At 37.7% G+C, this 24,222-nt stretch overlaps 1 protein-coding gene across 1 annotated transcript in view; it reads left to right on the plus strand.

The window, feature by feature from the left end:
- Positions 1 to 24,222, plus strand: part of PTPRN2 (protein tyrosine phosphatase, receptor type N2) — a 648,310-nt gene that overhangs the window by 611,852 nt on the left and 12,236 nt on the right. The window contains exons 18-21 of the mRNA XM_027648381.1: positions 1,232 to 1,351; positions 2,494 to 2,660; positions 8,282 to 8,335; positions 10,357 to 10,421. Of these exons, the coding sequence (XP_027504182.1) occupies positions 1,232 to 1,351; positions 2,494 to 2,660; positions 8,282 to 8,335; positions 10,357 to 10,421 (406 nt within the window). The remainder of the gene's footprint in view (positions 1 to 1,231; positions 1,352 to 2,493; positions 2,661 to 8,281; positions 8,336 to 10,356; positions 10,422 to 24,222) is intronic.

The following is a 24,222-nucleotide window of genomic DNA, read 5'->3' on the forward strand; positions in this document are numbered from 1 at the left end:
TCACAAAAAGAGCAGTTTACTCTACATTTAGTAATTTTATATGCTAGCAAAAAGACAATGAAAGTTGTATGCAAATATAACATCAATGTACAGCATAATAATAACAGTTTTTAGTAATTATGCTGCTTGGTATTAATTCGTAGGAGCCTTTTTGTTCAGCCATGGGCTGTGTTTGGAACAGAGATATGCCAGACCCGAGCATCTCTGCTTGTTTGCTGTTTGTGGAAGACATCCACAAATGCTTTAGTTGAGGATGTGCTGGATTCCTGTATCCTACTCTGTGACTGGTCTAAATTATTAAGGGATCATGCTGGCAGTGAAGATACTCCGTTTTCCTCTGTTCCTGCAGTACTTGTGCTCTGTGAGAGCAGCAGCAGTTGAACTTTCCTTCTACCTCCAGGAAAAAAAAAAAAAAAGGAAAGTAAAAGGAGAAAAGAGAACTAGAAAAGAGAAAGGGGAAGAGAAGAGAACAAAAAAAAATAAGGAAAGCAAAATAAAATATAAACAAGAAAAAGACTCAGAAAAGGGAAAAGAGAAAAGAAAAAGGAAAAAAAAAGAAAAAGGAAGAAAGAAAATAGAGGAAAAATTGAAGGAAAGAGGAAGTAATGCATGTTTGCAACAAATCTTTTATAAATGTGCATTTGGAGGGATGATTTATCCCTCTGAAACATTTCTGGAAGAATAGATTTAGTTTGGATTTTTCCTGTCTTTCCTTCATTATTTTTGTTTAGGTGCAACTTTTATGATTGTTTCAGTAATGCAACACTTTAATGACTTTTGCTACTTGGCAAACTGCAAAAAGGCACAGGGCTGAGAACAGAAACAAGTTTCAGTATGTGTGACTTCGGTAGGTCCGTGCTGCTTTAGTGTTAAATATCAAATCTTAAATAGCTGGGTGTTCTGCTAGCATCATTCAGTTTTCCTTTAGTGGATCTAAAAGTTTTGACAGAAAAACAGCTGAACACAGTACCAGGAGCGAGGAGAGATTTTGTGGATGACCCGAATTGAATTCGCGGGAAATTCTTTAATATTTCATGGGCGCCTGCAAAATATGGTGCCAGTTTATTCAGGGATTTGAAAGCAGCTGCAGAGTAAAAGTGTCTAATGAAAATGAAATAAATTTCCTGTGAATGGAATAAATTTTGATTGTGTGTCTGAGTGCAGTAATTATACATGTCACGCAGTAATTAGGCAGTCACAATGTGGCCACGGTGTCTTTCTTTGTCTGCAGATGGTCTGGGAGAACGGCTGTGTCGTTATTGTCATGCTGACACCCCTCGCGGAAAACGGAGTCAAACAGTGCTACCACTATTGGCCAGACGAAGGGTCAAACCTCTACCACATCTATGAGGTACCTACACAAAATATCTGGTTGCAAACGCGACAGTAAGTGCATGGGTTGGTTTCACACGGGGCGAAACGGTGTTGAAACCGATCTGACCTGGAGGTCGAGCTGAGGGCTCTTAGACACACTTGGTGTGCCTTCGAGTAGTTTCAGATTTGCAAAAAGCTGGAGTGCAGCTTTCATAGCCAGGTAGTTTCCATCGAATAAAATATAGTAAATAGTGAGTCAAATATTACAATTTTAATAAGGGCGGTAATTTTGCTTTTCAAATGGTTTTGCAAGTGGTTGATCTATGAGAATGTGTATTTATATTTTACAGGAAAATAGTATTTTTAGAACTAATGAATTTTGCCTTAGGAAAGACATATGTATATCTTTGCAGAAAAGCCTCTATATTGCTGTAGTAATTAATCCTATCTATTTTTACCTCGTCTCAGTCACAACAACAAATATATATTTTTATTTTCTGCTCTGCATTTCTAGCCCAAAATATCATATCACCAGTTTTCTTGCAATGTAACATTGACAATGGCTGTCAGATTTTTCCAGTTGTCCAGCTGTGTAGAGGAAGAAAATAGTACCACAATGCCAAATACGAAGAAATATGGAGATATTGTGAAGAAATATTGTTATTTAAGCTAAAATGCGAACAAACTCATTGCCTGAAAAGATGAGCTCTGCAAAGAAACTGCATTTTTTAGTGCTTATTTTTCTTCATAGCAAAGAAACCAAATTTTCACTTCTCATATGAGTTCAACTCAGATTTTTAAGACCTCCAAGAGTGTCCTGGGCAATGCACTTGTGGGCAATTCCAAATAGAAAGCAACTGCCAGTCTAGGACATTTTCAATGCAAATTACCTTTTGTATTCACATTATGTTACAAACTTAGTGAATTTTCTTTTGCATTAAAATTGTCAAGATTTTTCTTATGTTTTCAGTACAATAGCAGAGACAGCTAACCCCTTTCTGACAACTACACTGATTACTATATCAGTTTTATTTTTTCTCCCCACTACTGACCAATTTGCTAATAAAAATAAAATTTTCATGCATTTCCTTCATCCCAGACCTCTTACACCTGCAATCCTGAAGATGTGACTTGCAACCAAAATTGCTGATCTCCACTTGTTCCTTCCCGTGGGTGTAGGTAAATCTTGTCTCTGAGCACATCTGGTGCGAGGATTTCCTCGTGAGGAGCTTCTACCTGAAGAACCTGCAGACAAACGAGACACGCACAGTGACACAGTTCCACTTCCTTAGCTGGAACGATCAGAGGGTTCCTGCTTCCACGAGATCACTTCTGGATTTCCGCAGGTAAAGCACAAAGTATGACTTTTTGTTTAAGATGACACTGGTCTGAGGAACTAGACTAGTGCTTTTATTTGTCCTTTAAAGATTTTTGGTTTGAAAGGGGGTTCCTCAGCCTGTGATGTCACAATGCTAAACTAACACAAATATCTGCAATAGGTTGATGTTTGGTGTTGTTTCACACAGAGATGTTTCCTGGGTTTAAGACATACTCATTTCCCGTTCAGAGATCGATACCTTTCTTCTTTTTGTACAGTTCTTCAGTGCTGCTTCTGTAATTCTTTGTTTTTCAAGAATTTATCCATTCTGAAATTTCCAGGCTTTTTGTGTGGCTCCTCTAAGATCCTTATTCCAGGACTCTCACAAATAAATTAGGAAGTATGAGTATGCTTGAAAAAAAGAATCACAATGGAGTCATATGGCGATAACGTCATTCCCATGGGAGCATTTGCTCATAAGGATCCAACAGTGAGGTCTGTAGACCTTTGGCTGCAGGAAGGTGAAAATTTGAGAAAGCAGACAAAAATGTTGACAAAGAATACCCTCTGGAATTTTAAAGAAAGTCCATGTGGCTTTAAAATACAAATACACAAAGGCAAAAACCTGTGAAAGTCCTTGCCACCTTCTCTAATGTTTGCTGTGTCTATCTAAATTTTAATTTGAAAATTAAAGCCATGCATGATAAATACTGGAGCGAAATAATCTTCATTTGATTGCAAACCGTGCCCAGTGCATCATGTGTAGGTGTTAGCGTGTATCAGCTAATCCACAGCGATGCGCTTATGACTAATGAAAAGAATCTCCGAGAGGTTTGGGGAGTTGGTTCTCAATCCACAAGCGGCCTGTGGGATCGCGTGTTGTTCTCTCTGCACTACAATATTATCTACAACCCCCCGAAGTGATTATAAGGGGCTCAGCGCTCAAAAGGTCCAAACTTGTTTCTTTCAATAAGTGCTGGAAGCTCTGACTGATGCCAGTGGAAGTTGTGCATCTGCACCCGAGGGGAGAAGCTGGCGCGTATCCAACAGGAGCTGTTTGCACAGTTGTCTGTTGGCAAAATTTTACCCTTAAAAATTTGGGACTTAATGCCGCCCTTCATCCATTCAGTATTCTGGTACATCTTGCAAGGCTTTTCAAAGCACAGAGTCATCTCACACGGTGCAGGTCGGGTAACAGAGTACAGCTGCTGTGAGTCACTTGGGGCTGTGACCAGGTGAGACTGTGAGGATATGCTACAGGCGCAACACAAAAGCAATAGCGGAGAAAGGAAGCATAGGATGGAGCTGAAATTGTAATTGAATTTTCAAGGTTTTCTTCTCCGGGTTCAACTTGAATATGATTTTTATTGGTTGATTTCCCTTTGCTTGTGGTGCTGAGGAAGTTGCCTGTAGTGAATTTCTGTACTGAAAATTCTGAGTCGGTTCCATTAAGCTGTGTGAGGTGCAGCACAGGGCCAATGCAGTGACCGACTTCGCTCTTTTTAAAGTTAGTGGGAAATCTGGTAGCAATTCTAACTAGAGTATAAATGAGCCTGTACAGCCAGGACATCTGAAGTTTGGAGTGCCTCAGCCCTGACTTGCTTCAGTAAGGATTGAGGTCTCTGCATGAGCTGCAGGATTAGATCTACAGTAAGTCACAGTTCACATCGCCAAGAAAGTGCTTCTTAGGGTGACATTGTGTAAGGGTTAAATAGCCGAGTTGAAGAAGTGTTGTGCAATACTCTGAAAAAGAAAAATGATAACTAGATGAGAAAAGTAGTGGAGCTGCCACTCTTTGTATTTAAAGCCAGTATGGGAATGAACCTGTTAAGATTTAATTGAATTCTGAGTGTTCATTTCACATGTATTCACAGTCCAGTGTAGGGGACTGTAATCATTTGCTACGTGCAGATTTTGTACAATGAACTCATAGTACTGAATGCATAGTAAAATTCCGCCTGAAAAGGAATTTTGGCATGCAAAATAGCTGGTCTATGAATCTCAGTTTTCTTGGTCATCTGATCTTTTTTTGCTTTTTCTTTTTTTTTTGTTTTTTTTTAATGACAAAAAACCTAATGCACTATTGCTAAAATAATGTATTTGGAATTCATTTATACAATTCATGTTTTGCACCTGAAGCTTTCTATTTAAAGTACAAACTCTGCTGGATTACAACAGCTGAGTCATAAAGCCCCCAGAACAAATGCCTGACAGTGCTACCATACTCTTAGTAGAGTAGTGCTAGGAGGGGGCTACTCTCATTTCTTTTAATCTTATCTATGTTTTTATGTGCATTCAGTGTGTTTGTATATATATATGGATATGTGTGTATATTTATATATTCACATACATATATGAAATTAAGCATATACATAACCAACCCTCTATTTTTTATAATTCATCACCAAGAAAAATTGGATTCCCAAAATTACCTTGCCCAGAGTCTGTCTGTGGAAATATGGACCTTAAAATTTTTATCGAAGTAAATTTTCCTAGTCTCTTTGAAAACTGAAAGCTTACATTTCTCTTACTATGTATCAGACAGTGATTTAGATGATTTTGCATCTAGAAGATACATTAAACCTTGCTGAATAATCTATCATACTGTCATAATATAGGTATAAATTGCCAAAAAGAGATTATTCTATATATTTCACAAATCTATACAAAAGACAGTCCCTGAGAGGTGAGGCTACTACGGAAAACACTGGTCAGTTTTAAATGCTTCTGGAGTCCTAATTTCATTTTGAACAATAGACCAATCATTATTGCTCTGGACTAGCTTGTTAGTCATGCACTGATATGTGTCATTAAATATTTCTTGAGCCCAGAGGGAGCACATTTACACTTTAAAGAGGGACTGCTAAGCTAAAAGATAATTAGCATCACATGTGAGGGCTTTGCTTAAAATATATATCTATTATGCTATCACTTCTCGCTGTGTGCAATGGCATTTACTAACACTGCTCACTTTAAAAATGGACAAATTCTTATTTTGCCAGCTAATTAGCGGTTGCCAGTGTCATTTTTGTGATGTTGCAGCTAGTAATATGAGCCCAGTTGCATAGTCACAAAAGTGATCATTGGAAACTGTGACTCTGCTGCAGGGACAATGTGGGAAACCCCTTTTCTGAGCCTCTAACGACCTCTGACCTTTGCTTGCTGATGGTTTGCATGATGATTTCTTTTTCACTCAATGAGCCAAGGGTTGGTTTGTATTACTAATCATTCTTTCTAAGTTAATTCTTCCTGTATATGTATATATATATATAATATATATTTTCTTCAACATTCAAGAACTTTGCTTACTGATGAATTTTCAGCTCACTCTCATTAGCCAGAATTAAGAATGAAATGAGATGTTGCTGCATTTCTAAATATTTTCATAAACTATATATAGACAAAGCTCTGAACCAGCTGGATTGAAACCCTTTGTTTTAATGTGTTTTCTGAAATGTGTGATAATGAAAATGTTTGAAACGCCTTCAATAAAACTGACAAACATAAGGTGTCTTTCCCTAACATGTGTCTCTGGCTGTCTGATTTACTGAGAGGTCTGATAGATTTAGATCAAGTTTGTCATTGAAATTATATTAGGACTTTGGTAGATAGCTAGTCACAACATGCAAATATCATATTAGTGGGACCATGCAAGGAACAAAGGAACCACACAAGCAGAAAGAAAAATGGTAAATACCCCTTCTGTAGCGATTAGCTTTTATTTAATACTTTAAATGCAAAAGCGACTCTTTGCTAATGCACATGATGGGGATGGGGGGAGGATGACCAGCTGCACATCAGGAAATGCAGACTGATTGTATCATGTGTCTGTAAAGGCATTTCAAATATAACTTATTGTACAATACAAAAATAAATATCAGGCTTTACATCATATAGAAGCAGCTGATCCTCAGATATGACCATCAAGAATTGAATGATTCATTCATGTGTAAAGTCTGCTGCAGCTTAAGTCATTGAGGTTTTGCTTGGTACTGCCTGTGTATATATGTATTTATGGACCTATAAATGGTCCATTTAACTTCTGAAGTCAAGTGCTCCTCAATGACTTACCACTTATTTCACAGACCATTGTTCTACTGCATTAATTACTTACATCCAAGGAATATAAATAGAGACAGGATGTCTCTGCAAGTATGATTTACATAAGTAAGCAAGAGAGTAAGAATTGTGAAAAAGTCCTGAATTCAAATGTTTAAAGGGAATAATTACAAGAACTTAATATTGTTTTCAAGTTTGGTTAGAATATTAAATAACAAAAAGCAGAATGTGAAAACATAGTTTCATGGGATATCACCAACACCTTCATAGCCTGTTTGGGTTGAGTTCCAGGTATCCCAACACCCTGTCAGAAGTTTAGGCATCCTCAGGCTATACTGTAAACAATGTTTAAAGATATATGCATGTTTTCACAGCACAGATGTTGGTGAATAGTTGAACAGCCAAGAACTAAATGATTCAGTAGGTTAGTTATGCTTTAAAATTCATAATAACATCATACCACTGTTGCCAAATTTCAGCAGCTCAGTTCAGTTTAGCCATCAGGATCCTGTGTGACACTTGCACTGAGATGGGAACTATTGGAGGGTCTGGGCACCCCTTGAAAGCTACCCTATGAAATGGTTTTATAGGAGACCTTCTAGCTCCAGTGAACTCAAACACCTCATCAAATAATTTGAATGGAAGGTTTTGATTTCCTGAAGCAATGCTTTCCCATTTTAGTCTTTATTCATCTTGCCTTGTTAACATATGTGTGCATATTTTATGGGTTTTTGGGCCTGTAACATACTTGACATGCAAAATATATCCTAGAGCAAAAGAGAGGGCTTGAGATTTGGGGGGTTTTTTAAGGCAATTTAAATGGAATTAAACCAATTTTGTGGGCTCTATTCTTAGACTAAGTGTCTTGGTTTGCTTGAACACGAGTAAATTCCTTCATTGAGTTTACATATCAGCAGACCTATTCTATGACTGTACTTTTATTGATTGATTTCACATATATCCTCTTGCCACTGAGACTGTTTAATCAGGAAGCTGTTGAAGACAACAATATTTAAATATTAAATGTGTAAGACTTTTGCAGTAGAACCAAAGCAGTAAAGCTTACTGATGGGTTTAGTTATTTTTACTACAATGCATTACATTTTAGAATTTTTAAGAAGCCTTTCAGGAGATTCGGTATTTGCCTTTTTGGGAAGAAGTGGTGTTACAAATCAGCACACATTGTACAAAGAGTACTGGATTAGCCATTTTTAATTCTGGATTCAGTTTGATACCCCTTGATATTTCTTTGAGCAAGCTCATGAACTCAGAGTTTGCTTTAAAATTAATGCATCTCAAGATAATCTTAATTTTGGAGCTACATGAACCTTTTGAGAAAATAGCTCATTTATTTTGCCCAGACAACAGTAATAATGGGATGTTTTCTGGGATTTCTACAGCAGCAAAGCAGAAGTAAACTTTAAACAAGATTATGTACCTAACAACTGCTTGTTATATTAAAAAATTATCGTCCTGAGTATTTCTTTGAAGACAGCAATATTTGCATTTTCTTATTGCTTATTTTTGACAGTTGGCTAAAGAAAAAGTTATAATGTGCTTAATTAATTTTTTGTGTCTGTTTTATTTCAGAAAAGTAAACAAGTGCTACAGGGGTCGCTCTTGTCCAGTAGTTGTTCATTGCAGGCAAGTACAATTTCTAAAATAGCTTTAGAGAGATCTGTATGTGTTAGAATTTAATATAGATATAAGTTAAGTGGGCAAGTTAAAGCTTTAGATTAATCACTAAACAGATTGTGAGGTAGGCTGCAGGTATTAAGTTTAATTCAACTGGGTTTTAATGCTAACTAATACTTAGGATCTATTTTCATAATAAAATTATCCTTTCATATGATTTTGTAGACATTGAGCCATGACTTAACAATGTATGGTCAGACTTTCCAGTATAAGTAGCACTTCAATTTCATATATTTTCAAAATTATGGAGGTTTCTTGCATTCTCTCCCAATTTAGCCCTATTTTATTAACAGACAATTATGTTTTATTTCTTCTTTACTTACTTTTAGAGATCATGGTAAGAGGGCAGTGTCAGGGAGTGGAAAACTGCCTGAGTAATCCTTTAATCACAAGTTATTTTTAGGCCTGACAATCTGATAGATGCACACAAAGGCTGTCAGGCAGGTCAGTGGAAAACTTTGCTATAATGTTGCGTTTTGCCATTGGAGGTTCTGAGTTGTAAGGAGAATGCTGCACTGCTTATCAAAAATATCCTTGTAGATAATGAAGGTAGAAAACCAGCCCTGCTAAGAGGCAGGATGTTTACCATGTGGCACTCCACTTTGGATGGTACTGAGGAGGGAGGGGACATGTTTCTCACCTGGTTCAGCTGAGTCACCTTCCACTGGATACAAGGAGGCCTCAGCAGAGGTGAATGCTCCAGAGGAGGCTTGTTTGCATTGCCATCAGGAAACCTGAGATAATAAATATCTGAACCAGAATGAAGAGCCTTCAAGTTTCTCATTGTTTCCTTACTACAATGGATGGAAATATGTACCATCGGCTCATCAGTTTTTGTTTTTATTGATCCTGATCGCTACCTTGTCTCTCATTATTCAGCTTAAGTAATAAGATTGTGTCTTTGTTCCCTTCATAGACAGAGAAAAAAAAAATTATTACCTCCTTTTCTCTAAACAGCAATCTAATAACTGGAAGAAAAAAACCCTCTTTCTACAGAGACTTAACAAAAATTAAGTTTCATAGTCTGCCTGTAAACAGAATGCAATAACGCACTCCATGCTGTTCTATTGTTTCTCCTTTCGTTAATCTTGTACACAAATTGAGCTATCAATAAAAATAATGGCTTAATTAATAAAACTACATACCAGTCTAATTGGTCACACATGCACCTTTGTAAAAATTTTGGGGAGGGAAGGAAAAAAAACTTTTGCTTAAAGTCTTAATTATGTTTGCTAACAGCAGCTCTAAAAGAGCATCACGCTGGCAATTACACATTGCTTTCTGAAAGGGACAGAAGCTGCATTCAGATTAGGGCACTTTCCCCCTCATGAGGCTCGATCTCACATCTCTGAGGAAGGGCTATTGATACATAAAAGTTAAAGCTGTTTCTTAGGAATTACATTATAATATTTTTTATGGTCGTTGAAAGCAAGGAAGAATTAAAGAGAAAGGTAAAAATAAAAAAACAAACCACTTGTGATGTATAGTGAGGAAAGATTGCAGTCCCTCCGTAACCAAATATTTTAGTTCTTGAACAGGTCTCTGCATTCCCTCTGAACACTGTGTTCAAATGCATTTTTGACTGTTCTGGTTAATGTTCTGGTTTCACCTATTCTGTGATTTTTGATCTCAACTGACTGTAAGGTCATTGAAGAGAAATGATATCCTGGTTTAGGGTTAGTGACTTTTCCACTGTTGTTTAAAATGTTTTTCTCACATAAACACAACTTGGCTTAAAAAATGAAAGCAAAGGCCCATTATTCATGCAGGTTAGTGGTTAATCTTCCACAACCAGCTTGTGTTAATTCAGTTCAAGCTCTCTCTGCTTTCTCAGTACCCTACCTTAACCCCTCATTCTCTCCTCTCCCCTCATGTGTAACAGTATGTAACATTAAAGGCAGGTACCTTCACGTTGAATCTAGATTCACATTGATAGGCTTTATTTTTTCTTTTTCCTTTTCTTTTGGCAGCGATGGTGCAGGAAGAAGTGGAACCTACATTCTAATTGACATGGTTCTCAATAAAATGGCCAAAGGTGAGAATCGAAAGGCTTGTTACTTCCTCAGTACTGAAAAATGTGCTTGTGTTGCCATGACAACAGTGGGGGAGCAATAGTCACAGAAAATCTGAGAATAAATTAGAGGCAAATTGTACTCTTTCCTGAATGTTCTATAGTTTTATTTTCATAACAATTTTAAACAGCAAACCCTAACACAAATGCTTTGTGAATGAGCAGGTGTGTTTATGCTGTTGAAAAGTATTTGAATTTTTAAATTTATCATTTAAAATAGGACTACTGTTTTTAGAAGTAGAAGCCTCAGGTCTGTACAGTCCTGGTTTAGTGGTTCCATGGGTTAGGTCCTGGGCTGGTCATGACTTGCTCAGTCCCCTGTCACCTACCCAGCCACGATGGTCAGTTGTGATCACTTTGCTTTTTGTAGCTGCCCATTGACACCAAAGGACCTAAAAGTGCTGGTGCCAGACAGGGCCTCATGTGCTGCACAAATTTGTCTCTTAGAAGGAAAAAGACTGTAGTGAACAGGAACAGGGGACTGAAAATAAATCAGTTAATTCTCTGTTTCAAGGTCTGGCACTATCTGTTTGATGCTGAACAATGTATTTAACTTTTCTGTTTCTTAGTGGGCTTATCTGTGATATGTAATTTTATGAAGTGGGAAATCATCTGCCAACATAAACATAAACTGTTGTTTGTTGAAAATGAAGTCTATAGATCTCTAGAGATTGAGACTGTTCCTTTATTTTTTCTTGATTGGTAAATGGTTCATGATGGGAAGTACTTAAGATACCCTAAAATAATTTTTGATAGAATTAAAGAAATTTTTAATACTGATACTGTCTTCAAAAGGATGGAAGGTGAAAGCAGGCATGTAAACCTGACAAAAAATATACAGAAATAGTAATTTACCTTTACTGATTCTTAACCTGAATTCTTAAGCCACCTTGATCTGGCATTATGCACATCTGTGTATTTAATGAAAAAGGATTAGTTCTAAAAACATATTAATTTATATAGAGAAACAATAATATTTAGTTCTTTGAGTTCTAGTCACTTTACTGTTATTGTTTAAAATCTTCTAACACAGATATATTTTTATATGTAGTTTAAAAATACACTCCATGCTTTACAGTCATTTGCTGTTGCATCCTGAATATTCCAGTCCTCTGAGACATGGTGGCATCCTGTCCCTTTAGAAAGAAGATTTTAGCTTTTTTTTCCTCTCTGGATTCTGTTAACATGTCTCGTCAAACATGGACTGAATTTTCTGCCTGCAAGCATCATGTGGAACTTGCTGCTAATGCTAAAAGAAGTTGTATGTTTGCCTTCTCCTTTGCACCATACTGAAAATAAATTTTTCAGTGGGATGAGATTAGTTTTTCTTGCTCGTTGGAAAATAGGTTTTTGGTCTATGAAGGAATATGAAGATATTTCCAATGCTTGTTACGTGCCACGTGACAACCTAGACTTTAAAAATAGAAGCAATGGTACATCGTAAAATTAATGCAGACCTTTGTTAAGTGTTTGTTCAGCTCATTTCAGTCATCAGCAGTGAGAAGCCACAGTGAAAACTAGATTTAAAGTATACGCAATTTATTGGCGTAAAGAAGTAAATGAGAAGTATTTTCTAGCTCCGGGCTTTCAACCACTTAAGGGAGGGTTGACTTTGTTGTAAAAGCACTGAAGAATGCCATTTATTGACTCCATTGTACCATGTAATGTCAAATTCCATTTTAAGTGTGGGCTTAGCGCTTCACAATACCAGACAAGTCATGTGAAACTGGCCAGAGAAAGGCGTCACAGGGCTTTTTGGAGATCGGTCACCCCCATTTTGTTCTTGACCTGCTCCCCTCTGCCCGTGGGGGTGTGCGACGTGAAATCCCCTGACCTGGTGCTTTGGCTGGAGTTTAAATGAAAGATCAAAGGGCAGAGCGGGCATCTCAGCCCTGCTGAGGTGGGCCTTTCCCAGGCTGTCACACTGTGCGGCCGCCAAAGGTTTTGTTCGGGCGGGAGCCGCGGCCCAGCCTGTGCGGCCGGGGCCCTCTTTGTCTGGCCTGAGAAGCTGGAGGCCCAGGTTGAGGATCCAATGTTCATCAAATGATCAAAGGCCTGAAGCCCTGGACATGAAATCTTTCTTTCCATTTCCTTTTCTTAGAGAATGAATTGCACGAGTGGCAAAGAATGCCCTTTCCAAAGCTTTTATGTGCAGTGCGAGGGCTAACTTCAGAGTCCTTCAGCGCTGAACATAAAAATGTAAGTGCACTTTCAATCTGGGCCCAGCTGCAGGGCCAGCATCGAGGAACCCTTCTTTCAAAAAGGCTTTTAAGGATTAAGGCCTTCAGTCTTTCAAAAAAAAAAAAAAAAAACCAACCAAAAAACCCCCTACACTACGGACTTTTAAGAATAAACTTAGAATAATTTGAGTTTCTTGTTCCACTGTCTGGTTTATTAGAAAGTAGACAATAATGCATTTTTAAATCAAAGTAAATAGAGGAGTACTTAGTTTCAGCAGTGGGAAAGTAGAAAGCAATCAATAAATGCCTTGGCTCTTTAGTGGGGTCTTTAATAGGGTAGGTTGGGAAAAGGAGCTCCTTTTTCATGTAATGATTTACTTCCCTGCATTCTCTTAGACAGTTAACTGTAAATGCCTTTGTCATTTACAATTTCTTCTACTGCTCATTGAATTAGTGCTAACACTTACTCTGTTAAACACATAAATTCATATCTTCTACTACCTTGCTTTTTGCCATCCCTTATATTATTTAAAATGCTGAAAACCACCAGCAAGGGACCTGATCATAAAGCCTAAAGCAGGTGAAAAGAAATCAAGTTGGAGAAGATTTTGTACTAGACATCTGCCATGTCAGTTGGACAGCCCCAACCTCTTTGAGGAAGGGAATTTTAAGGAACAAAATTTTAAAAATTCAAAGCATCTTGGTCTAGGACATTTGCAGAATGATAAAAGTTGGTGCCAATGGCAGAAATGCCCCCATGGTGTACTTAGGGGCTGATGGGAGGACATGCAGGAGCTCACAGGAGCACTGGGATGGATTTCCTGTGGGGGCAGGTTCTTAATAAATTTCACTTTCCTGAATGCAGTAAATGCAATGACTGCATCTGTGCACTGACTCCAAACAGCCACATTAAATAATCTTCTTAGATACTGGAACAGTCAGAGAGCAGTGATGTCTACCCAGTGCTACCATTCCTGTGTCATGTCAGCAGAAAGTCTTAAAGGCAAAATGTATCCTTCTGTTCAGTTGTATCAATAATTAAAGCTGCTATTTATTGTGCAGTTTTTCTTCCTAGATTCATTCATATGCTGTTGCCTAGAAAGTTTGGACAATTGATCCTTGATGTGTGTTCTGTGGTTCTTTGATTCTGTGATATGCGGAGTAGTTACAAGACCCTGATCCTATACCCATCAAACTAATAACAAAAACTAAACAGTACTGAATCTGACCTTACCATAACATATTTAAATACTATTTAGCATGTTTTAACTATGATTTCTATTTAACTATGATAGCTCCTTGTACACAGTTACAATTTTAAGACAGTTAACAAATCACCTCTCACTTTGATGACAGACTGCTTAGTACAAGCTTTGGTTTTGAGTTAGAAGATGAGAAGTGACTTAGTTCAAACCATGTGCATTTTCATGATTTAAATAAATAGAGAAAATGATAATGGATTGTTTCTGTAGATAACAATGCTTGCTGGATTTTTGATAAAGGCTGTTTTTCTGAGGCTGATTTCTGCTGAGAATTTCAATGTTCTTGATGTATTTACAAGTTTTATCCTTTGTTGTTAGTGAAGATAAGCTGATTTAGATTTAGTCTGCTTGATATTCCTTCCTCACCCCAAACTCACAGTAACTCTGAGCTGATCAGGTTTTTTTTCTTTTTGTGTGATCTAGAGAAAAGTCGAGAATTTTCTCATTTCATGTCTTTCCCGCAGGCTTATTGTAGTGACTAAAAGTGTGATATACTGCAAGACATTTTTATTGAGTGTTTCTGGCACCCAAAAAAAAAAAAAAAAAAAAAAAAAAAAAAAAAGGAAAGGAAAGGAAAAAAAAAGAAAGAAATGAGATTATGAGTCTTCCCACTTTCATTTTTCTGAACTGAGAGGCTTGGATAGTATAGATAATAGTTTGATTTTTAGATATTAATCCAGTCAGCAGCTGCTTAGGGTTTGCTGACCATCCATTTTCTTGTGTTTGAACTAGCTGGAACAAGATGAGTCAAAGGAAAGGCAAATATGAATTTTAAAATCCTTTTAAAGTATTGATTTCCAAATTCTAAAACCCAGCAAAAAGATTTGATTTAGCAAAGCCAAACCCACAGTTTATTCTCTTGTATTCAAAAGCTTGGATTATAATTGATGAGCACACACACTCTAGCCTGGGCTGGCTGTTGAGGTTATCTCCCCAAGTCCTTTCCTTGCCCCTGCTACCCTATTGTCTGAGGGTCTTGTGAGTCAGCTCCTGAGCAGATGCAGTTTATACCGTGACATTTTAAGGCAAAACAAAAGATTCCTTAATTCGCCTTCTGACTCATCGTGATCAAATGATTTGGGCTAATCTGAACCCTTGCTGAGGTTTTGCTTATCTGCTGTGTGGATTTAACAATCATAATGAAGTTGTGGGGTTAGCTCCTCTCTGAAAGGATCTTATGAAAGGAAATGCTTGCCCATACTCGTGTTAAGATGGATTCAATCTGCTTATTTTTGAGTCCTTATGCAAAGTCTGAGAAAATTCTATTGTTCATTTGTACAGATACAAGTCCAGAGCTGACTGTTTCTGACATGCTTTTGGTGAATGAGGGAATATTTTTTCAGCCTAGGATCCAGCTTCCCCCGTGAAAATAAAATTTAACATACTACATGTCATAGAGCGGTTAGGAGAATATATGGTGTAAAAGAGAGATTACCTTTTTTTAGAGGTATCTAATGCTAAGAGGACAAAATGTGGTATTAGAAATAGGTGGTATTCTGGATAAAAATTTACAACTGAAAAATTCAGGCTAATTTTTTTTATGTTCCAAGTTTGAATTAGTCACATTGCTGATGTTTGAGATTTGGATGAGATAGATTATTATGTCTAGGAACACACAAAAGTAATGCAAGCCAATGGATCCAAAAAACTGGGGTTTGCTTTGTGTACCATTGTGCTATCCACAAGACTGCCTCAGTTCTCAGTAGCAATAATACCAATGACTTAAATCTGAAATGTTGCTATTTCAATTTCCGAAGGAAGTTCCCAGTGTCCATGTAAACATATCATATGTTGTAAGGTCGGTTTTTCAAATGAGCTGCATTTATGTATTGTAACTTTTATGCAATGAGTTACCCTGGATACACAATTAGGCAAATAGTGCTCATTCTTACAGCCTTTCCCAGCAGATAATTAATCACAATGAGAGCTGGGCCCCCAGCTACATGCAGAAGTGTATATAGGGAATGTATAGGATAGTTTTTTATGGTCCAGCCTGAGATGCTCAGCAAACTCTCAGTATTTAAAAAAAACTGTTTAAAACAGTGTTTATTTCCTTTGAAAAATACATTTTGACATAAAACACTTAAAAGCTTTAGGCACATTATTGACTGTAGAGAGTCACTGATTAACAGTTCATAAAAGGAAGATAAAAATGTAGCATGTTCTACAAGCTTCTGTTGTGAAATGAATTAGTGACCACGGGGAAGGTGATGTTGGTTGATATTTTCTAGTGGATGTTGGCTGGTCTGCATTTTTTGGTGATTTTCTTTATGAGATATAGAGATTTCGAACAAAAAGCAAACAAGTTATGAATACAATTTCTTTGACTTTTTTTCTTTTTTTTGTATGGTTTAGTGGTCAGGGATTACCCTTAAAGAGCCATATTTCTTGAGCTTTTTGCTGTTCTGAGGATTTTACTGGAAAAGAATTGGGAGTAGGAAAGTATGGTAGAAGGCAATCCTAATTATTCAGAGTTTGGGGCAAATGAATTGTGAAGAAAGACTGATCAGACATGGGCTTTTCCTTGGGAAAGGGAGCATGAAGGGGGGTCCCCATAGAGTGTTAGAAGACCCTGAAAGAAATGTATTGATGTCAGTAAGCAGCTTGAGATAGTGACTAATTTGAAAACAAGGGGTCATTGACTGAAACTAAGGAGGAGACAAGCAGATAAGGAATTTGGGCGGCATTTATTCACACAATAGGTAGGTTAGAATATGGAAGAGTGAAAAAGCTGGCCACAGAAGTATTGTGCCACTGGTTCGAGAAACAGCTGAATAAATGTTTGAGAAAGGAGGTTTATATACAGAGTGAAAAACTACTTCTTTTTCAGTAGCTAGTCTTATGCAGCAGAGAAGTGTTCAAGGGACTGGATGGTAGTATTCTTCCTGTAAAGGGTACAATGTATATTGCCTAACTAAAGTGTGGTTTTTCCACAACTTCTATAGCTGGACCAGTTTAGTCACTTTTAAGGATAAACTCTGTTAAAGAATGAATCCGTAATAATTGCATCTTTTATTCAGGTCACTCCATGTACTGTCTTGTGAAAGCATTACCACCTACGTGCAATGTAAAATGGAAGTATTGTAAATCATAGTTCGTACAATATAATAGTTTCATGTGAACAAGCTACCTCCGTGTCCCCTGGAAAGAAAATTCGTATTTTCCAAAGGGGACTCCAAGATTTTTTAAGGCCAACTGAGGCATATTTTCAGAAGTGTCATTTTTTCCAATAAGCATCTAAACTTCATTCTTGTTCAATTCAGCACACGGAGATCGACTACCTCTCAGGTAACTTATCAATAGCTTCTGGAAGAGATACTAGAAGAAGCAAATTGTGTAAAACTCTATAGGTGCTGATCCTGGAAAGCACCTGTAAGCCAGCAGTAGCAGCATATTCACAATTCTTTCTACAATGTGCTTTGCATGTGCTTTGTGTGTGTCTGCAGGTGCATGAATAAGCTGAACTTAGATGTGTGCACTGGTATTTTCTAGTGTGACCATAGGTGATTATGGGACATCTTATACCATACAGAATATAACTCATTAACTTCCTTTCTTGCATGTAGTAATTTAGGCATATTCATTTTACTTTCAACTTCAGGGGAGGGCGGAGGAAATCTAGATGTAAAAGAGAAACAATTCCTATATGGTACAGAATGTGATGTGACAATTCTCACGCACAGTTGGAGTGAGGAAGGATTGGTCCTCAAATTAGCATCCATTTGCATTCAGTTACAGTGAGTGGTTTCTGCATGTTTTTTCTGCATTGACAAAGGATATTAGCTTAAAAGCTGACATGTCAGCAGTGAGTTCTATCCTTGCAAGGCTGTTAAAATCAGTATAAAGCTTAGAAGCATTATTTTCCTGTAGCATTTTTTAAAATATTAGACTGCTTCTAGGTGTTCCATCTTCAGTGTCACCTTCCTTTGGACTGTGTACTGACAAAGCCATATCACATTTATGCATTTATAAAATGCAGTCTTCAAGTATTAATGTAAAATGTGTAAACAATAACACATTATGTAACGTATAGTCTGTGTGTATATGACTGTCACAAGTATTGTAATTACCTCACTTTTATTACCATAAGTACTCCCTTCCTACTTCCATGTTTACCTTGCCCATTGGGTTTTTTTGTTGAAGTTGTTTCAGTTTTTGGGTTTTAATTAAGATAGTGAAATTTTAATTTTGTTAGGTGTATATAAGTACTTATGTATTAGTCTGAAATTATCAACACTTCACTGATTTAGGTATACATTGGGTCCATTCCTAATTACATACACACATGCACACAGATTTTGTTCATCTCAGAGACAGAATAAGCTTTTTATGAAAATGCCAGCCTCAGTACATTTATCTTTTTTGTTCTCTTTAAAAGTGTGTCCCTCACTATATTTTTGCTGGCTCTTTTCTCTTTCCATGAAAAGCTTCAAATAATCCTTCTGACCAATAGCAGAACTCCTGCAGTTACAACAACAGACATCTGGATAACTACAAATGAAAATTGCTTTTATTTTTACAATTTCTAGCTGGTGGTGAGCTCCCTTTTTCATCTCTAATATTTACAAGTGTTTTTATTTAATGGGCACTTAGATAATGCAAGTTGAAGGAAGAAAATACTCTCATTTCTTTGCAGCATAGCAGTTACTCATGCAACACATTTTTCACTTCCATGGCCTTCACTACACTATACTGCAACTTGTTTATCTTTTCACTGTGGTTCCATGTTGCTTTGCTTTTGTCTTTTCCCTCAAAAGCTGAGGTGAGGGAAATGGAGAAGGCTACAGGCACAAAACACAGACCTCAAACACCATTGGATTTGGCAGATTCTAGCATTTCTGAACCCAAAAGTGCAGAACAGAAACTCAGCTCTTTTCAACCCAGGTTCATTCCAGCTAACTTTAGCCATATAAAACATCTAGTGTTAAGCATCTCACCTAACCTAGTTGTCTTGGTCTCCTCAGTCATCAATGAGAACGATATACACCTCTGGAGGATAATTCTCAGGCAAATGAATTGCCATCAGAGTTTACCTTCTCTCTCTTAGCTGTTGGGAGAGGAGATGACTAACTCCAATTCGAACTTCAAGGATGGCTGGAGTAGATGAGATGAGGTTGGGCCTTTGAGACTAAGCTAGTTAGTAAATATTACCGGTTTGCCATTAAAACTAATGGTCAGTGAAGAAGTGGTGTTACACTCCCCCTAGTTATGACCCTTTTCTCTTTAATCAGATTGAGTTTGCCCCTCATATGGTGTGATTAAATGTTTTACTGCAACATTAAGTACTCAATGGGGCAAACACTTGCTGGAGCAGCTACACGAGCCATCCTTTAGAATTTGTCAGTAGGAAGCTGGAGGCATCCAGGGCTTTAGGAGCATGGCAAATCTATAGCATATCTATCTGTGCTACGTCCAGCTACATTAGACAATGGAAACAGCAAAGCTGTGACAGTGTAATAGTCCATGAGTGCTGATTTACCCTCCTAGGTCCCCAGAGAGCCCACTTCTATTCCTATACACTACTGCAGACAGAAGTATAGATGGCTATGTTTGTGTTATCAGGCTCTCGACAGACCTGAGTCTAGTCACTGCCTGTCCTTGGGTCTCCATAATTCACTGTCTACCTCCCTCCTATGACAAAGCTGAATGCAGAAAAGGGCCAGAAAATGTGGTACTAAACCCAAGAAAGCCTATTTGTCAGAATCTTCACACAAGGAGGGAAGAAAGGCAGCACAAAACCGCTGCGCACAAGTGTGCTTTGACCATGACGCATCACTTTTAGGCATGAGTCATGCAGTCATCACCCAAACATGAAAAACACTTGCATTCTTCCTAAACACAGACACACTCTGATTAGACAGCTCAGTCTCCTCACTGGCACTGTATTTTTTTCCCTTAGTTTCTTTCTCAAGTGTATTTTTGGTATTTCATAATATTACAAGTGAATTTTCCATGGCACTCCCGACTGCCTGTGAACACCGAGCCGTGTGGGATCTGAGGCTAAAGACTGCTGAGCAGCAGCATCCTGAAAATATTAATTGGATCCTTTTCAGCTTCCAGCAACAGCAGGGTAAAGGACTGTATTAGTGACTCTTCCTTCAAGATTCTAACAAGCCAGTTTTTAATCTGACCTAACAAGTCCCTTTGCCCTTCAAGACCTAATTCAAAATCTATACAATATAATAAATATAAAAAGATGCATTAAGCAGATAATATCTGACTAGAATGAAGCTGAATACTTATCACTACAAAAAGAAAGGCACTTGACGGGTCATTTCTGTATTCCCCTTAGTACTCCATTTTTTTCTATTGGGAGAAATGCTTATTCCCACACAGATCATCATCATTTCCTTAAGGAGAAATGGTAAAAGTGTTAATAAACCCCCCTTTACAACCAGCAGCATGACTCCTACATCATATATTCAACTTTGTGATCACTTCATGATCAAGGGGAACAGAAAGAGGGCTGAGAAAGGTGTAAAGGGTATTGGAAAAAAAATAGACTATCTATCTAGGTCCTCACCTCTCTAGTGTCCAAGCACCTTGTAATCATTAATGGACTTGCTTTCATAACAACTCATTAGGTAGGGAAAAAGTGGTTCATTTTATAAATGACGGTGTGAAACATAGGGTGAATTTAATGATTTAGCCAAAGTGATGCAGGAAGTCAGTCTCAGTCTGGAAGAGATCTGAAATATATCTAAACATAGCCCCCTAATGACCAAGCCATCCTTTAGGACTCACAGTAACAAATTTGGAGCCATTCTGCAGAGTTATAATCATATCTTTTTGAGGATATATGCCTGTAGATCTGAAAGTTGTTCCCAACTAGAAAAATCCTTTTTAATTTAATATTTATGAGTGAAATGTATTTGTGAAACATTCACAAAGAAAATCCTTCAGTTTGGGTTATTTAAAAAGAAACCCCCCACAAATAAGTGCTTTGATGAAGTATTTAAGCATCATTTTATTTTTATAAATACACAGAAAATTCAGAGCATCTAGAATCTAAAATATTCCTTTTAAGACAGGGCTTTAATATAAAATTCCATCAGTTTCACAGAATATACACTGCACTTTTCATTAGTGCTGAATAAAATAGGACTTTTGACTTTGCTTTCAGCGTATGCTCAAGCCTATTACAGAAAAATCTCAAAGATTACCTTAATTAAGCCAAAATTTTCATGCATTTATATAACAAATGCCAATTGTTCTTATAACCTGGAAAAAAAGAAGAAAAAAAAAAGAAAATTAAAAAAAAAAAAAGTACAGTTTGCTGAACCTGAAAAATAGTGTTTGATGATATACCTTAATTTTTCCTTCCCAACTGATACATTTAAAGATTTTACCCCTCTCGTCAAACTTTGTCATATTCCTGTGCCATCACAGTGACAGCAATACTGCTACAATGGGGAAGGGATGATCCTCCACAGAGTGTTTCTCGTGTGTCTTGTGCTTAGCAAAATAGGTCCCCTGCCACGCTCAGGGGGATGAGAAAAGAGGGAAGCTTTCATTATTATAGTCATAAAACTAACGTTAGTTAATTCACTGTGATTTTAAATATTGCAGGCTGCTGGTCACCTCATGGAGCCTATGGCAGCAGAATTTGGCCAGGTCGTTATTTATTGAGGGAGAAAAAGGGAACTTAACTTTTATCCATGTTTTTATGACGTGCTGGATACTCCACTTAGGCAACTATCTAAGGGCAAACACTTTAACCCCTTGAGATCTGCTAATCAGGAGCACCAGCTGTTAAGTGCCAGCATGCATCCTGCATTCATGCCTGCGGGGAGAGAAAGGGTTGCAAAGGATATGACCCTAAACTTCAGAAACCACTTCTCTCCTTGGGGGCAAAATATCATTCAGCTTGCATCTTCTCTTGTTTTCTTTTAGTTTATCCAGTTAATGTTCCTGATGTGGGTTGTTGTGCACTCACTGTGAATGCTTTAAGCCTTTTGGAAGATGATAGTTAATTACTGAAGTTAAAATCTGGCTTGCACTGGTGTGGAAGTGCTTTCAGAGGTATTTACTCAGTGAGCTCACTGAGCTGCTAAGGGAAGGGGAAGGCTGGTACTATCTGGCTCACAATGAATTACTGCAAATGCATGTTCTGTTTTTTTAAAAAAGCACATTGCACAGTCATTTTTCATCGTACTGCTGGTACGATATTAGATCAGTCTCACACTAACTTACATTCGTACATTCATTTAAAACAAGCAGTGAAATCCATTGTGTAAAAACCTGTCACAAACACAAACCAAATTTATTCCCTGCAGAGTAAAATACAGTCAAAAGGTGAAAAGGTAGTTCTTTATTGTTTAAATGCTGCTTCTTTTATCCCTCTCTTTAGTTTCTGAAACCAGTAGCACTGTTAAGCAGACAGATATGTATTGATGGGGAGAAAAGATAGAAAATATTGCTTTTTTGACATATTTTGTGTTCTCTTTCACAAATGTCAATGCTCTCCAGCCTAGTATTTTTAACCCTTCCTCTAGATTATTTCTTATATGACAATAAATTGACATCTGCATTTATTACTGGACTTCATAATTTAGTAGCCTGAGAAAAACACTTCCAATAACAGGATATCCATGGAATCAGTGGATTGAGTTCTTCCAGCTTTTACTATAAACCGCTGCATCAAATGTACTTTATATGTGGGCTTTCCAGATAAGTAATGTTTAAAATACCTTAGCAGTGTGTGGATGTTTTGTAGCCATCTCAGTAAGAGCGTGACTTGACCCCAAGTCAGGATATTCCTGAGAAGCAATATCCCTCTCTCCCAATGTCCTGTAGCATATGCTGTATTTTTTGTCACCTGAAAAGGCTCAAAAGCATAAACAAAATGTAATTGGTTACTATGGAATGTTATGCCATACTGCTGTACTCTCAGCTTAAAGAGAAAGACTGAGCGTGGCAAACAAGGTGTTGAATTTGTGTCAGATTTCAGCAAAATAATTCCAAAGGGAGTTGAAAGCTCACAATGCACTTAAACACTGAGCTTCTCTCACCTGTGACGGCAGGTTGGGTTCAGACCTCCCTTTGTGTCTTGAAAATCTCTTCCTTTGTCTGTCTCTTTTTCCTTTGTCACCGGAAAACTTTCTACAGGCTATCGCACACGTCAGTGGAAGTGAGCTGAATCAACATGGTATAACAGCAGTCTAGCCTAAGCTTGAAGAGAAAAAAGGACCTCATCACAAAATGAGATTTATTTGGGGACTAGCAATATACATATTTAAACACATTTGTTTTAGCCACAGTAAGGGAATAGCTGCAGAACATGTAGATGCAGAGAAGGAAGAAAGGTTTACTCATGCAGACAGAAAACAAGTCATGCTGGCTTTACCCTATGCCATTGATTTCATTCCTTTTCCTTTTCTTGTTCCAAGATCTTTTTCTTCCAAAACAGAATCCTGTCTTTGCAGCCCTAAGCTTTGTTGACCAGTCTCTCTGAGTACTTAGGTAGTTCCCGTCACGATAGTATCCAAGGCATTCAGAGGTGGAAAAAAGGGGTTAGCAAACTACTCCATGTCTCTGCTTTGGATTGTCTCTAACCCCCTGGCATCTCAACAAGACACTTGATTTGGGCAAAATCATACTTGCCTCTCCTTTTCCTTTTAATTACCTATGACTGAGGATGTCAGAAGTGCTTTTGGGTGACCTGCTGATCACAACCCATGGGTTGGGGGACACGAATCAGCAAAAACTGACATTTCAGGGACTTTACTGACAAAATACTTCAGAATAAGCTTCCCATTAAGCACACCCAGCCCACTAGGACTGTTCTTGTGTTCCATTGCAAGCATATGCTTTGCTGATTTGCTAGATCAGGAATTTCTGATCAAGTGTAGTTCATAATATTAGTCATGTCATTCCCTTAATGATGATAAAAAAGCAAGTGTCAGTTCACTAGTAACTGCCTGCAATCTGCATCACAGAAATGGATAAATTAACTCTTTCAAAGGTAAGCTCAGAAGCCTGTCTGGCCATTAAGGAGTGTTATTATGCCTTGTCCTGAACCTTTTTCCTTTTTGTCCTGAGGCTACCGTAATTTCCAATAAAGACCATCCCTCACTGGGGGGGTGACATATATGTTCACAGCCATGGGTAAGTCCCTGTAGCACTCGAGCCTGCCAGCTCCAGTGGGAGGATCTCCAGGTTCATCCCTGCAGCACACACCTCAGAGGACAGCTCAGGACAGTGGTTAACCTCGTGCATGGATGACAGTGTCTTAAATTTTTCTCATATCTTAATTTCTGAGAGTTGCTCTGATGTTGAGCCAAAATGCTACTGGGACATTTTATTTCCTGGTAATCAAATGAA

Source organism: Corapipo altera, unplaced genomic scaffold (genome assembly GCF_003945725.1).
Source record: "Corapipo altera isolate COAL_440 unplaced genomic scaffold, ASM394572v1 47, whole genome shotgun sequence".
Lineage (NCBI taxonomy): Eukaryota > Metazoa > Chordata > Aves > Passeriformes > Pipridae > Corapipo > Corapipo altera.